The 15,346-nt window shown below is 43.9% G+C and overlaps 1 protein-coding gene across 1 annotated transcript in view; it reads right to left on the reverse strand.

Annotated features, from left to right (window-relative positions):
- Positions 1–15,346, reverse strand: part of LOC121270762 (annexin A4-like) — a 75,466-nt gene that overhangs the window by 37,945 nt on the left and 22,175 nt on the right. Inside the window, exons 2-5 of the mRNA XM_041176173.1 lie at positions 15,070–15,277; positions 11,729–11,835; positions 7,662–8,024; positions 1,392–1,479 (exon numbers count right to left, since the gene is read on the reverse strand). Of these exons, the coding sequence (XP_041032107.1) occupies positions 1,392–1,479; positions 7,662–8,024; positions 11,729–11,835; positions 15,070–15,268 (757 nt within the window). The 5' untranslated portion in view covers positions 15,269–15,277. The remainder of the gene's footprint in view (positions 1–1,391; positions 1,480–7,661; positions 8,025–11,728; positions 11,836–15,069; positions 15,278–15,346) is intronic.

Here is a 15,346-nt window from a genome sequence, read left to right on the forward strand (position 1 = left end):
AAATAGTCTTGCGAGAAGCCTGAAAATCAGAGGAGACAGCCAAAGGTTGGTGACTCCTTACTGTGGTTATGTGAAGCAGTGGTGTTCTATTGGCACAGCTGAGTATCTGAGAGTGAATGCTTGAAAGGCAAAGCCTGAGTGCACGTGGCGATCCACGGAAGAGGAACATCAGAAGGAGAATTCAAAACCCTGGAGGTGGATCCCTGTGGAAGGCATCCGAGAGAAAACGTCATTTGGGAGAAGATTCCAAAGCAGTTTCTTCAAGAGTGGAGATTGGAAACCCTCGTGTGAAAGAGGGTTCAGTGAGACGGGTTGGCTCATAGTGTGTCAAGCGTCTGGGGGGGAGCGTCTGTTTGGGGTGACAGCTGTTTCAGAGTGTGGTGTGTTTGAACACAGGTCAGCTATTGGTTTACATGGACTGTGTATTTACTGTGAACATTTGACTATAAGATAGCTTTTGTAACTTGTGTTATCCTCATGAATCTGTATATATCTGTAAAGGTATAGTTGTGGTGAAGGAGTATTGTAATATAGTTCATCTTTTCTTGTTTAATAAATGTTTTATTCTTTTGTTAAAAGTTCATCAGCTGACTCCTGTGACTGTTCAGTAGCCACTCTCCACGTTTCTAAATACAAAATAGAAGTTCGGATCTATCAAGCCGGGTTCCACCCTGGGATCTGCCTTGTCCAGTAGTAACATCAGCTGGGATTATAACACTACAGTTAAGAGTTTTGTGTGGGCAGTGGAATACCGCAGTCTAGTTAAAGCCAGTCTTTAGGCCCACTTAGACATGTGATTTCCAAATCAGTCAAACAGTGAAAGAAAGGACTTTGCTGAAAGTCAATGTCACAGAAGGAAGCCATTTGGCCCATTGAGTGAATGCTGTGTCGTGGAACTAAGGAGTATATCCCTACCCTCTTGAAAGAGCAGAGAGATTTCCTCGGTATCCTGGCCAGCGCTTTTTCCTCAAAGACAACCACCAAAAAAGAAAAAAGACCCATCCCATCAGCCTTCTTGTTATATGTGTGGGATATTGCTAAACACAAAATGGCTGACTTGGTGAGCTACTTAACAACGGTGAGTGCACTTCAAAGCAAATCATTATAGATGAGGTGACTAGAGAGGCATGATAATGCATGTTATAAATATGAGTTATTTCTTAAACAGGAATTATAAACATTTCATCAACCATGGAGGGCATCACACCTAACCCAATGTCTACACATGTGCACTTCCCAGCAGGGATCATTAAAAAGCAGTGAGGAGGAACCACCATCATGCCTTGATGTCTTCTCTTTCCAGCCCCGAGCTGCCAATGCAGAATAGTTTCTCAGTTTCTACCAGAATGAGAAAACTTAATTTAAATAAAAACAAATTTAGATTCACTCACCAAATCCTTTCATAGCTTTCCTTAGAACTTCAGCATCCCTCAGGGCATCGAATCCTGCAGCATCTCTTAGAGTCGCCCGGTTCACAAGCTAAAGACCACAAGATATTTGTCAGCTAAACAATTCATAACCAGTAAGAACTATTCCTCTTTGGGTCTCAGTCATGCACCAATTACTTTTCCAGGTAAGATGGCAGGTAGGCAAACCTGATGACAACATTGTAGACAAGTGTGTGCATCACTTTGTCATCACCTGGTGTACCATGGGTTAAAGTTCTCAAATTCATTAAGTCTCATTGACCATTCACTCAAACATCCTTGCATTGTAATGGCTGTTAATGTACCAATTCAGATTGGGAAATTTAAACACCCACTCATTAAGCAAAGCTTTACTCATCTCAGTTCTGTACTCGAGCGTTAGAGCTGGTGTGCAATCACCAGGTTGCAATCAGAACCTTCCCTGGAGTATTGCATTCAGTTCCGAGCACCACACTTAAGGAAGGATACATTGGCCTTTAAGTGAGTGCAACACAGATTTACTAAAATAATAATTCCTTTAGAAGGTTACTGGGTGATTAATCAAGGTGTTCAAGATATTAAGGGGAACAAATAAGGTAGAAGGTGAGAAATTATTTCCTCTGGCTGGAGAGTCTAGGACTAGGGTACATGGTCTAAAAATTAAGAGCCAAACCTTGCAGGTGTGAAATTAGGAAACTTTTCTACATGCACAAAGAGTGGTAGAAAATTGCAACTTTCCTCCATAAATTGACAACTGAAGTTCAATCAATTGTTAATTTTAAATCTGAGATAGATAGATTTTTGTTAGCTGAAAGTATCAAGGGTTATGGGGCAAATGCACATATACGGAGTTAAGTTGCAGATCAGCCAATGTCACATTCAATAGTGGGACAGGATGGAGGAGCTAAATGGCCTCCCCTTATTCCCGTGTTCCTCAGTTCTGGCACAAGGGCGGAATTAACTTTAACTAGCTTTTGTACTCAGGGATGAAAAATATTGCAGTGTGTGTGTAAAGAGTTCCAAGATGTGAGAGGGCGGGGGGGCAGAGTCAAGAGCGACAATTCACGTGGATTCACGTTGTCCACATTCACTCACTGAGAAATTCTTTCCTCCCTAGTCAACTGATTTTCAAAAGTAATCAGGAACGATTTGGAACATCCAAATCACTATATTTAATAAATGTGATGATTATTTGCCGTGCAATGATTTGTAGCAATGCAAATGCCACTGACAGCCAACATGCAGACAGAAGCCAGGACACTACACATCGGTATAACATGCAGCCAAGTGCCTTATTTTTTCTTAAATATTGCCAACTAATAATTGTTTCAATCATAAATACTTTTAAACATTGGCACATAATGTTTTAGAAAAAATGGGATGGGAAATTTTTGGCTTACTTTTGAACACATGTTGATGGCACTGTCAATTTATAGCTCCCATTCCACTATCATCCCCCAATTGCCCACCACCACCCCCTCATCCCCTCTGCCAATTTTATCCTTTCCTGAAAGCAATTACTCTGTCTCAAGGGATAGTTCCATATGAGCCATTCATTATATCCCCCTTAAAGAACTCAACAGTCAGACAAGTGATAAAGACATTGGCATCACAGCTTAGCCCAATCCTGCTCCTGTACGGCGTCTTCAGATAGGGATGAGCAACAAGGGAAGCCTGTTCACCTGTCACCCTTCTATACTAACGGACAGTGGGAGCTCAATTGCCTCATCTCCTGCCTATGGCCAACCTGACTGAGATCAGTTAATCTAACATAGGCCAAAGAACCTCTCTGGTCTGTGTGGTTGAACTACTCACTGACTAAACCAACATTGCCATTGGGGATATATGCAGCTTTATGTTTTTGGCCCCCATTCACTGTGGAAGTCAAGGTGGCCACAACACCCTACAAGGTGGGCAAGGTTTGAAATTATTTCAAATCCAATTGGCTAAACTGATGCTTCCCCATTAAGTGGCCGGAATTTGGATAAAATGAGGTTTGGACCCAGCGATATATAAAAAAAACAAGGAATCAAATCTCATTTCGGCCATCTGAATTTGAATATAACATACATTTTCTTCTTTATTCTTTCATGGGATGTGAGCACTGCTGACAAGGCCAGCATTTGTTGCCCATCCCCAACTGCTCTTTCAGAGGGCAGTTAAGAGTCAACCACATTGCTGTGGTCCAGAGTCACATGTAATCCAGATCAGGTAAGGAGGCAGATTTCCTTCCCTAGAGGACATTAATGAGCCTGATGAGTTTTTACAATAATTGATGATAGCTATCACGGCCACCATTACTGAGACTTTATATTCCAAAATTTCTTTTATTAATTGAATTGAAATTCCACTAGTTGACATGGTGGGGTTAGAACCAGGGCCTCTGGATTACTAGTCCAGTGATAGTACCATTACACCACTGTAATATATTGTGCATTTCTTTTCTAAAAAGCGAATACATCTGAATGCTTTTCACACAAATGCCTCAATGAACACGTTAAAAGATCACTTGCAGCAAAACATACTCTCTTCTAGATGAAAGGTCATCAATCTGAAAAATTAACACAATTTCTTTCTCAACAGATTCTGCCTGACCTGCTGGATACTTCCAGTATTTTCTGCTCTTAGTTCTTTTCAACGAACCTGTTGATGACACCTATGACATTCTTTTGAAAGGATTCTATTTCAGATTTTCAGTATTTTGATTTTGGGCTAGTTGAAAAAAAAACTTCTAGAGATTAATGTATTGTAACTGAGGGTATCTATCTATAAAAATCATTGACCTAACACAGAATCGCATGCAGTTACCTGAGGGAGACAATTCCAAAAGGCTGTAAAGCTTACCTCAAATTCTGAGAAAACCTGGGTGTAAAATGCCAAACAACATTTAAATAGAAAATTAGGATATTTTCCATCGGCTTAAGCAAGTTGCTGTTTCATGTAGAAAGTAGCCATTATCTTAAGTAATATGAGTTATCACATTCACAACAATCCTGTTTGATCACAGATGTGGAGCAGGACAGAACTATGAACACAGCTCGGAATCATTGCAAAGGTGGCTGCAATGATAGCTTGTGAACGAAACAAAACGTTCGATTGAGTTAGACCTTAGGAAAAAAAGGCAATAAATTTGACTTCTGCTGTAAAAGCAGCGAGGATAGCCAGACTACAGAGAACAGGCCATTTAGAAAACAGCCACATGTTTTCTTTGGCTGAGCGAGGGAGATTTCTCTTGGGCTTCAACCTTAAGTCTGGAACAAAAACAAAAATAGCTGGAAAATCTCAGCAGGTCTGACAGCATCTGCGGAGAAGAACACAGTTAACGTTTCGAGTCCGTATGACTCTTCAACAGAACTAAGGAAAATAGAAATGAGATGAAATATAAGCTGCTGGAGGGGGGTGGGACAGGTAGAGCTGGATAGAGGGCCAGTGATAGGTGGAGGCAAAGAAGAGATTACCAAAGATGTCATAGACAAAAGGACAAAGGGGTGTTGATGGTGGTGATATTAGCTGAGGAATGTGCTAATGGGGACATTAAGGGTAGAAAGCAGGATGAGCAAGGTACAGATAGCCCTAGTGGGGGTGGGGTGGGGGAGGGGATCAAAATAGGCTAAAAGGTAGAGATAAAACGATGAATGGAAATACATTTAAAAATAATAGAAATGGGTAGGAAAAGAAAAATATATATTAAAAAAATATATACATGTATCAAAAAAGTATAAATTGTTGGAAAAAGGGGGATCAGAAAGGGGGTGGGGATGAAGGAGAGAGTTCATGATCTGAAGTTGTTGAACTCAATGTTAAGTCCGGAAGGCTGTAAAGTGCCTAATCGGAAGATGAGGTGCTGTTCCTCCAGTTTGCGTTGAGCTTCAGTGGAACATTGCAGCAAGCCAAGGATGGACATGTGGGCATGAGAGCAGGGTGGAGTGTTGAAATGGCAAGCGACAGGAGGTCTGGATAATGTTTGCGGACAGACCAAAGGTGTTCCTCAAAGCAGTCACCCAGTCTGCGTTTGGTCTCTCCAAAGTAGAGGAAACTGCATTGGGAGCAGCGAATGCAGTAGACTAAATTGAGGGAAGTGCAAGTGAAATGCTGCTTCACTTGAAAGGAGTGTTTGGGCCCTTGGACGGTGAGGAGGGGGGAAATAAAGGGGCAGGTATTGCACCTTCTGCGGTTGCATGGGAAGGTGCCGTGGGAGGGGGTTGAGGTGTAGGGGGTGATGGAGGAATGGACCAGGGTGTCCCAAGCGAATGGTCCCTATGGAATGCCGACAGGGAGGGGTGCGGGTGGGTGGGTGGGTGTGTGGCTGGTGGGGGGGGGGGGCTGAAGGGAAGATGTCTTTGGTGGGGGCATCATGCTGGAGTTGGCGGAAATGGCGGAGGATGATCCTTTGTATGGGGAGGCTGGTGGGGTGATAAGTGAGGATAAGGGGGACCCTATCATGGTTCTGGGAGGGAGAGGAAGGTGTGAGGGTGGATGCGCGGGAGATGGGCTGGACACGGTTGAGGGCCCTGTCAACCACTGTGGGTGGAAAACCTCGGTTAAGGAAGCCAGAAGACATGTCAGAGGAACGGTTTTGAAAATTGGCATCATCGGAATAGATGCGACGGAGGCGAAGGAACTGAGAGAATGGGATGGAGTCCTTACAGGAAGCGGGGTATGAGGAGCTGTAGTCGAGATAGCTGTGGGAGTCGGTAGGCTTGTAGTGAATATTGGTGGACAGTCTATCACCAGAGATTGAGACAGAGAGGTCAAGGAAGGGAAGGGAAGTGTCAGAGATGGACCATGTGAAAATGATGGAGGGGTGGAAATTGGAAGCAAAGTTGATAAATTTTTCCAAGTCCAGACGAGAGCATGAAGCAGCACCGAAGTAATCATCGATGTACCGGAGAAAGAGTTGTGGGAGGGGGCCAGAGTAGGACTGGAACAAGGAATGTTCTACATATCCCATAAAGAGACAGGCATAACTGGGGCCCATGCGGGTACCCATAGCCACACCTTTTATTTGGAGGAAGTGAGAGGAGTTTAAGGAGAAATTGTTCAGTGAGAGAACAAGTTCAGCCAGACGGAGGAGAGTAGTGGTGGATGGGGATTGTTCGGGCCTCTGTTCGAGGAAGAAGCGGAGTCCATCCCGGTGGGGGATGGAGGTGTAGAGGGATTGGACATCCATGATGAAGAGGAGGCAGTTGGGGCCAGGGAACTATAAATTGTTGATATGATGTAGGGTGTCAGAGGAATTACGGATGTAGGTGGGAAGAGGCTGGACAAGGGGAGAGAGAATGGAGTCAAGATAGCAAGAAATGAGTTCCGTGGGGCAGGAACAGGCTGACACGATCAGTCTGCCAGGACAGTCCTGTTTGTGGATTTTGGGTAGGAGGTAGAAGCAGGCCGTCCGAGGTTGGGAGACCATGAGGTTGGAAGCTGTGGACGGAAGATCCCCAGAGGAGATAAGGTCAGTGACAGTCCTGGAAACAATGGTTTGATGTTCAGTGGTGGGGTCATGGTCCAGAGGGAGGCCCATTTCGATCCCTTCCCCCACCCCCACTAGGGCTATCTGTACCTTGCTCGTCCTGCTTTCTACCCTTAATGTCACCTATTAGCACATTCCATAGCTAATATCACTGTCGACACCCCTTTGTCCTTTTGTCTATGACATCCTTGGCAATCTCTTCTTTGCCTCCACCTATCACTGACCCTCTATCCAGCTCCACCTGTCCCACCCCCCTCAACCAGCTTATATTTCACCTCATTTCTATATTTCTTAGTTCTGTTGAAGAGTCATACGGACTCGAAACGTTAACCGTGTTCCTCTCCGCAGGTGCTGTCAGATCTGCTGAGATTTTCCAGCTATTTTTGTTTTTGTTTCAGATTTCCAGCATCTGCAATATTTTGCTTTTAACCTTAAAAAGTTTGGGTTCTGCCAGTGTTGCCTGGGGCAACTGAGGATGGATAAGGATCTTGACACGTTCATTGACACTGCCCCCAATGCTGCACACATCCATGTCCCCTGCACACTATATTCAATGCCTGCCTAAATGCACTTCACCCCCCTCCCCCATCGCTGTCTTGCCCACTGTTACTCTACTTTCTAGCCCACTTTGACTACTCCAGAACATCTTTGCTGAAAGCTGTTTGGCGAATCACTTTAGTTTTATGTTGTTCAGGCACAAACTCGTTTATTGGATTTAGCAAATCTTAAACTTTAGCAGATAAAGCAAGTTTACTCTAATTCATGTAATGAACCATCTCCCATACCTTTACTGGTGCTACAGAGGGAGTTACATTTGCACCACCTGAAGAGTTGGAGGTATAACCTTGAGATGGACTAGCCCCGTAGCCTGGTGTTGGGCCCGAGGGGTAGCTCGCTGTCGGGCCCGAGGGGTAGCTCGCTGTCGGGCCCGAGGGGTAGCTCGCTGTCGGGCCTGAGGATGTCGGAAACCCTGGGTTAGAACCAGGATATCCTGGATTGTACGAGGGAGCGCCAGGCTGACTTCCTTGGCCTTGTGGATACATTCCATATTGAGTTGGCTGCTGATTGGGAGGTGCTCCAAATCCCCCAGGCCCAAAATTGGGAGGTCCAGAAATATGTGGTTTTAACACGTTCGATAGGCTGTCAACCTAAACAGAACAGAAGACAACACTGTTAAGATTTGTGGATGTTAAATCACAATTTTGATTCTTATTTCATTCCAATTTTGCTCAAGTAAAACTAATTGCCGTCAGCTTCATATCTAACTTGTCAATCTCTCATGGTGCCAAACACTGAGTTGGGAGCAGAAGTCAAAATCAGTGTTGTCTTTACAGATATTAAGGCTAGATCTGGTGTTGGGGGAAGTGATTCTGGACCAAGGAGTGCAGAGCAACCGCAAATTTTGCTTTAGCATACTTTTACTTCTGAATAAAGTTGTTTGATAGTTTAGCCCAAATGGTACTGTTTGCCATCATGGTGTTTTTTGGTTGGTTTAAAAAGATCCAAGTTGCAATGCATCATTTTGTGGTCTTTTCGAAACATACTCCAAAAATAAAAGCCAACTCCATGATCTCCATCCCAAATATTTGTGGCTATTTAAATAATGATGAGATTACACTCTGCCCAAATGGACAGGTTTTTTTTCATTTGTTTATGGGATGTGGGCAGCGCTGGCTGGGCCAACATTTATTGCCCATCCCTAATTGCCCTTGTTCAGAGGGCAACCACATTGCGGTGTTATTTGAGTTTGGTAGGGGCAGAATAGGGGGCATTATTAGGGGCTGCAAAAGCCTACATTTGGTTCAGATGACGGAGTGCTTCTTTTCTGGAGTGACTCATCGCCTCTGGAAGAGACTGGTCAGTAATGGCAGTGACTGTGGATTCGCTACAGACCTTCAAATAAGGAGTAGGAAACATCTTGTGTTAAAGAATACAATTGGAACATTCTAAAGCAAAGAAAATAGATGAGATTTCCTCCCAATGTTATTTATTCATGCCTTCCATAAAAGTTAACTTCCTTGAGCAAGGTCCAAACATGCTCTGATTCAAAACTAGTGATAAAGGGCATTACAATTTCCTACAGACTGCACCAAGTCTGGGTATATGATTATACTTGTCTGTGTGTTGATGCCCATCTTCCAACCACTGAGTCTCAATGACTCTTGTCTTTACCAGAGTCCATTAAGATGGCTCCACCACAAAGGTGGTGCAGTAGTGTCAAAATAGCTCTGAATTAGGTTGCTTTACATCTTCAGTTTTCCAAAAAGGTTATCTTTATTATGCATAATGAAAGCCAATTTCTATGGCAAGCATGAGTGAAAAGCATTGGGAGGCAGTCGCATTAATTTCCTCCATTTTAGAATGTATTCTATAACTCGAGCTATTGTCTATTCTTCTGCCCCCATAGTCCTTGATCAGTTAAGCACCTGATTGGCACTTAATTCATCAGGCCTTCCCGAAAAGGGGCGATATGGGGCTGTCACCTGCTCTCCAGCTGGCGGCAAAAACCCCATCCCCTCTATCAACCTGTGTGTTTTGCTGGAGTTCTGGATATTTGTATTGGTTCCCTAGGCAGTCTGTAGTTCCACTTTAATCAACACATGAAGTGAATGTTTATAGAGGCTTGTAGAGGGTAAATATGGAGTTGTATAATGAACAGTGGATTCTGCTATGAGAGAATTGTTAGAATGTGTTTCCAGATGAAAATACTAAAACAGACTGAATGACTTTCCTCACCTGTATTCTATTTACTATTTTATGCTGGTTAACGAATATATTTTATCTATTTTCCCCCTTGTGTACACTAGTGAAGTGCTGAGTGTAAATTATTTCCCTAGGCTTCCATTGTCCTTTAAGTATGGAAGAAAAGGGCCATTCGGCCCATCAAGCTGATGCCAACAGAAACCCATGGTTCCCCCAACATCCCAGTGTTGCACATAGACAGGCTAGATAGGGTTAATCTTCCGACACAAACCACAGTGCAGATAAACAAACCACCTGACAGGGATCTTTAAAATTGCAAATGGACTGGACAGAGTAGCCGTGGAGAGAGTGTTTCAACCTGTAGGGAGGATCCAAACCTAGGGGCCATAAATACAAGACGGTTAGGTCTAAAACGGGAAATAGGCGGGGTGGAATGTGAAACTCGTTATGCTAGGAAGTAGCTGAGGCAAATAATGAAAGTGCTTTCAAAAATAAACAATGACAAGTGCATGAGAAAAGGGAATAGAAAGGTTTGCTGAAAAGCTGAGATGAGGTGGTAAAAAGGGAGGAAATTTGTGTGCAATTTCAACACTAGCAAAGACTAGTTGATCTGAATATCCAGTTTCTTTGTTCCATGCAACCTCAAGGAATCAGCATTTTTCATTTAAAAACTTCTTTTACCCCCTTTCAATAATTTGTTGCCCTTTTTTCAGTCCTGCTGCCACCAGGATTTTGTCCTGTTGGCTGGAAAGCTGGCTGGAATCTCACCTCGGCCGTTTAGGGGGATTCCCGGCCAGATCATAGGCCCATCGCTCCGCTAGCGAGCTGCCATCAGAGCTCCCGTCCCTTTAAAGAATGAGATCCCACCTCCATGAGCTGTCAGGCAATTTGGGGGGCTGCGGCTCTTCAGTTCTAGCAAGTGCCACCAGGGAGTGGTGGCCGCTGCCAGGATTGCACCTGGTTGACAGGAGAGCGATGGGCATCACCCTCGCAGCAAGGTAAGTGGGGTCAGGGGTCGCTGGGGCAGTCCAGCAGGCCCTGGTGAGGGGGTGTTGTTGGTGAGGGCAAGAGAGGTGTTGCTATGGGGGCAGCTGCTGCTGCAGAGTGCCTGATTAGGACAACGCCCAAACAAATCCGTGTCCCTACTCCCAGTCTAACAGGGTTCACCGAGTGTTCTCCCCATGCAGTAGAAAGACCCTCCCCCACCCCAACCCACCACTGGTAAAATGCCAATGGTGGTGGGTCGATCCCCTTAAATGGACACTTAATTGGGACAATTAGCCCTTGGACAAGAAAGCTTCCGCCATCTACTCTGCCACTGACAGAATGACATGGTGATGGGAAGGCAGTAGGCACTCCACCCTCACCATTTTCCAGCTCCCTCACTCCCCTCCCCATCTCCTATCCCATGTTTACAGGCCCCTTGGAACACAGATTTTCCTGTGAAAACATGACCAAGAGGAAAGGCAGGTGACCTGCCTATAAGTGACGCTGGCTGAGGCTGGGGTGTCAGAAGGAGTTGCTTTATCCCACAGGTTTGCTTCTTTCCCCCCACTGTCCACTCACACATAAGCAGGAATTCCCTGCCTATAGAAAATCACAAACGTATTCCCAAAGTTCAGAATTCAAACTTTAAATTCAAAACAGATTTTTAATAGACAATGGATTCAGGGGTCATGGGGGCGCAGACGGCAAAGTGGATTCGAGACCACAACCAGATTAGTCATGATCTTATTGAATGGCGGAACAGGCTGGAAGGGCTGAATGGCCTCCTTCCAGCTCCAAAGAGCTACGTTCCCATGACAATGAGCTCCATAATACAACAGGAGCCTGAAATGGATTACGCTTCAGGAATATATTGCACAGAAGGATCAGAAACTTTGGCTCATCACAGTTTGATTTTACAAAATGAAGATACGCTGGGAATCTAAAATGAGAACACAACATGCTGGAAACGCTCAGTAGGTCAGGGAGTATCTGTGAAGAGAGAAACAGAATTAACATTTCAGGTTGAAACAAAAACTCTGTTTCTCTATCCACCAATCCTGCCAGGCTTGCTGAGTATTGCCAGCATTTGTAACTTTATTTTAGCTGTTCTAGGTTTATAACAGAATACTAACGACACGTTCTTATATGTGTATAAACTTACCATTCCTGTCAAATTGGAGGGATTGGCCTGAGCAGACATGTTTCCAAAAACATCTAGTCCGATGGGTAGAGTTGGATTAGCAGGATTGGGACCCCAGGGATTAGCACCTGAAATGAAGCAAGAAGCCACAGAAACCATCAGGGCCGGTGCAACCACTTGGCAAACTAGGCATTTGCCCAGAGTGGCAAAGAACTGAAGGAACTATCCTTGGAATTACATCAATAAACAAACAGATTTCAGCAATGGGAGTGAAATGTCTAGATGTACATTCACACATACTGACACACATATAGATTTCCATGTTTTTATGTTGCAGTCTTTCCCAAATTTTCATATATTCCTCATTCTGCTTATGCAGCAGTTTCAAAAACTTGTACATCTACACGGCTTTTCCAAAACAGTGAATCAGTAAATAATCTCAAAGAATGTATTTTAATCCAGTCCTCCTCTCCCTGCAGGTACCATGCCCTAAGAGGGTGCTGGCAACCAAGGACTTCCATTGGATTGGTCCATGATTACACCTGGCAAAGCACTGCAGTGGTTTGCTGTTGCCTTCTGCAGTACAGCTGGACCAGGAAACTCTCTCACTCTCTGCCATCAGGTGCATTTAAAGGATTTACAGGCTGATAATCAAACTGTTTGCCAATGTTGTGAACGTATTTTCTGCAGCCATCAATTCCTGGAGTGGGACTTGAACCCAGAGCTTCTGTCCCAGAGGTAGGGACACTACCCACTGTGCCACAAGGCCTCCACCTAATCTAGCCCACTCTATCATAATGATTATTTATTGCATAAATTGCACATAAAATCATCCAGTAACTGTTGCAGGAACACATAATATTACATCCTGTGGGCTATATTACATATTATAATGTGCATTTCTTCTAATACATATCCCGTGAAACAATGAAAACAATTAAAATGTACAAATCAGTATAATAATTTCCTTTTTCATGTAATTTAAATCTGTAATTATAAATGCAGAGTTTTTATTCATACTCCTGTACAATATTAAATTTTGAAAGTTAATTGTGGGGCTGGGAGGCACAAGGCTGAAGGTTTGTTGACGGTGCCTAATACTCACGCACCAGCCCTGAGAACCAGCAAAGAACAGAAAACACAGATCTCTATTGTGACAAAGATTTCACACAGTCTTTCTGCCAATTTGCCAATACTAATCTCAATCAAAGTCTGCATGGTTTTGTGGATTGGACAACATCAGGCTCGAGAATATAAAATGTTAGGGAGTTGGATCTGAACTAACCAACAGAAGTCTATGTACACCCAGTTTATACCAAAACAAACAAAGCCAAAAGCCAATTGAAAAGTGGCACATTTCCCCAGTGGCACCAAGGCTTGGCCTCCTTACTGGGCAGTACTACTAACAGCTGACAAATGAAATGAAAGAAAATTCCAGAGTGGGCATTTCTTTCAATGAATTGCTCATCACCAAACCCAAAGTCTAATTCTGATGCAAAGAGGTAGGAACTGTTGCTTCACCATACACACAGAAGTAAACCTTAGATTATTTACACTATAGAGTTTAATGGAACACTGCTCAAGATTGCGGTAGCCATAAGGACAGGGTTACCAGAATCTTCTTGGAGATATCAGTGTAACTAACTTTGTTCATTTGACAGTTTTCTCATTTCAGAGTCAGAAAACTGTGGCTTCAAGCCTTGAACACCTGGGTGAAATACTGACAAGAGTGCTGCATTGTTGACATGCAATACCGATGGAGTGCTGCATTGTTGACATGCAATACCGTTGGAGTGCTGCATTGTTGACATGCAATACCGATGGAGTGCTGCATTGTTGACATGCAATACCGATGGAGTGCTGCATTGTTGACATGCAATACCGATGGAGTGCTGCATTGTTGACGTGCAATACCGATGGAGTGCTGCATTGTTGACGTGCAATACCGATGGAGTGCTGCATTGTTGACGTGCAATACCGATGGAGTGCTGCATTGTTGACGTGCAATACCGATGGAGTACTGCATTGTTGGCAGTTTAGCACTGTAGATAAGACTGAGGCTCTTAACTGCCTACGCTGGTGAATGTTAAAGATTCCCATGTATGACTTAAACAACATTTTGCATTATAACAACCTCCATTTATTTAGCCTCTTTAACATAGCAAATAATCTTAAAGTGCTTCACAGAGGCAATAACATTGTTGAATTGTGGTGTTGGGGAAAGTGACGAAAGGTATGATCAAAAAGGTAGGATTTGAGGTGGTTTAGTGAGAGGACTCCAGAGTTCAGTGTCAAGTCCTGCAAGATTCTGGTACTACGTGTGGAATTGCATGGCAGAGAATGGAAAGATGAGAAGACAAATGAAGGGCATGTGTTGGGGATGTATAGCTGGAGGAGATGTTGAAATTGTTAAGGAAACATAGAAACTAGGAGCAGGAGTAGGCCATTCGGCCCTTCAAGCCTGCTCCGACATTCGATATGATCAATGCTGATCAATTTAATCACAGATCCAAACACGATGAAAATAAACAGAATGGCCAATTTTGTTAAAAGTCATGGTGAGGTCAAGTAGGATAAGGATTGATAGCACGCTGCCTAATCACAAAAGTGGTCCTTAGTGACTATGACCAGGGTGATCTGAATGCTGACAGGGTAGAATACAGCCTGAAGGGATTTGCACAGGGACAGAGGGGAACACAGCTTAAATTTTCATCCTTTAAACTCAAACTTAAAATTCAGCTAACTGCATTGGAGAGAAAAAAAAACTCAATCTCTGGGTCCCTTCGAGAGTGTGACATTTCAATCAATGTGTAAGGATTGGATTCAGTAACTCCTTCAACCTGGGGTAGCACGTCTTTAGCACGCCACCAATGCTCATCGATATTTTTTTAAAATGAGGCAACGGAAAGACAGAATTAAATTAGTCCACTGTACGATGCAAAAAGAAAATGCTCTTGAAGCATTAAATCAAAATTGCGAGTCAAATTAAAAAAAGCCACTGGGATTCAGTGCTGGAGGAACTGACTACAGGATGCCCAACGTTTTTCCTTAGGATTTACATGTAGTTAATAAATGGTCCACTGGTTGACTTAAGAGTCGAATGGACGAGAGAATAACTAATTCAGGAATGATGAATCACGGTCCCCAGCTGGGTGCTCCTTGGAGGGTGATTTGAGGTACTTCAGAGTTTTTGGAAACCAGTCTATTTGAGGTGTACTTTCTTTAAAATTTGCACCCTGCAGAGATTTCTACAGGGTGTCACTGTCAACCTCCTCCCCCCACTGCCCCCACACATCACCCTCTTCTTCCTATCTTTTACAGCCCACAGGAAACCATGACATATTTGAGCCACGCCAACTTACCTGGTGCAGGCGGGTATCCCCCTGGTGCTGACGGGTATCCCCCTGGTGCTGACGGGTATCCCCCTGGGGCTGGCGGGTATCCCCCTGGGGCTGGCGGGTATCCTCCTGGTGCAGGCGGGTATCCCCCTGGTGCTGACGGGTATCCCCCTGGTCCGGGCGGGTATCCCCCTGGTCCGGGCGGGTATCCAGGGTAGCTCATCTTTTAAATCTGAGAAATAAAGTAAATTCAGACCTTTTAAAAAAAAAAATCAACATTGTGGCACAGCTGTCTACAGTA

This window comes from Carcharodon carcharias, chromosome 28, assembly GCF_017639515.1.
Source record: "Carcharodon carcharias isolate sCarCar2 chromosome 28, sCarCar2.pri, whole genome shotgun sequence".
In the NCBI taxonomy this organism is placed as follows: Eukaryota; Metazoa; Chordata; class Chondrichthyes; order Lamniformes; family Lamnidae; genus Carcharodon; species Carcharodon carcharias.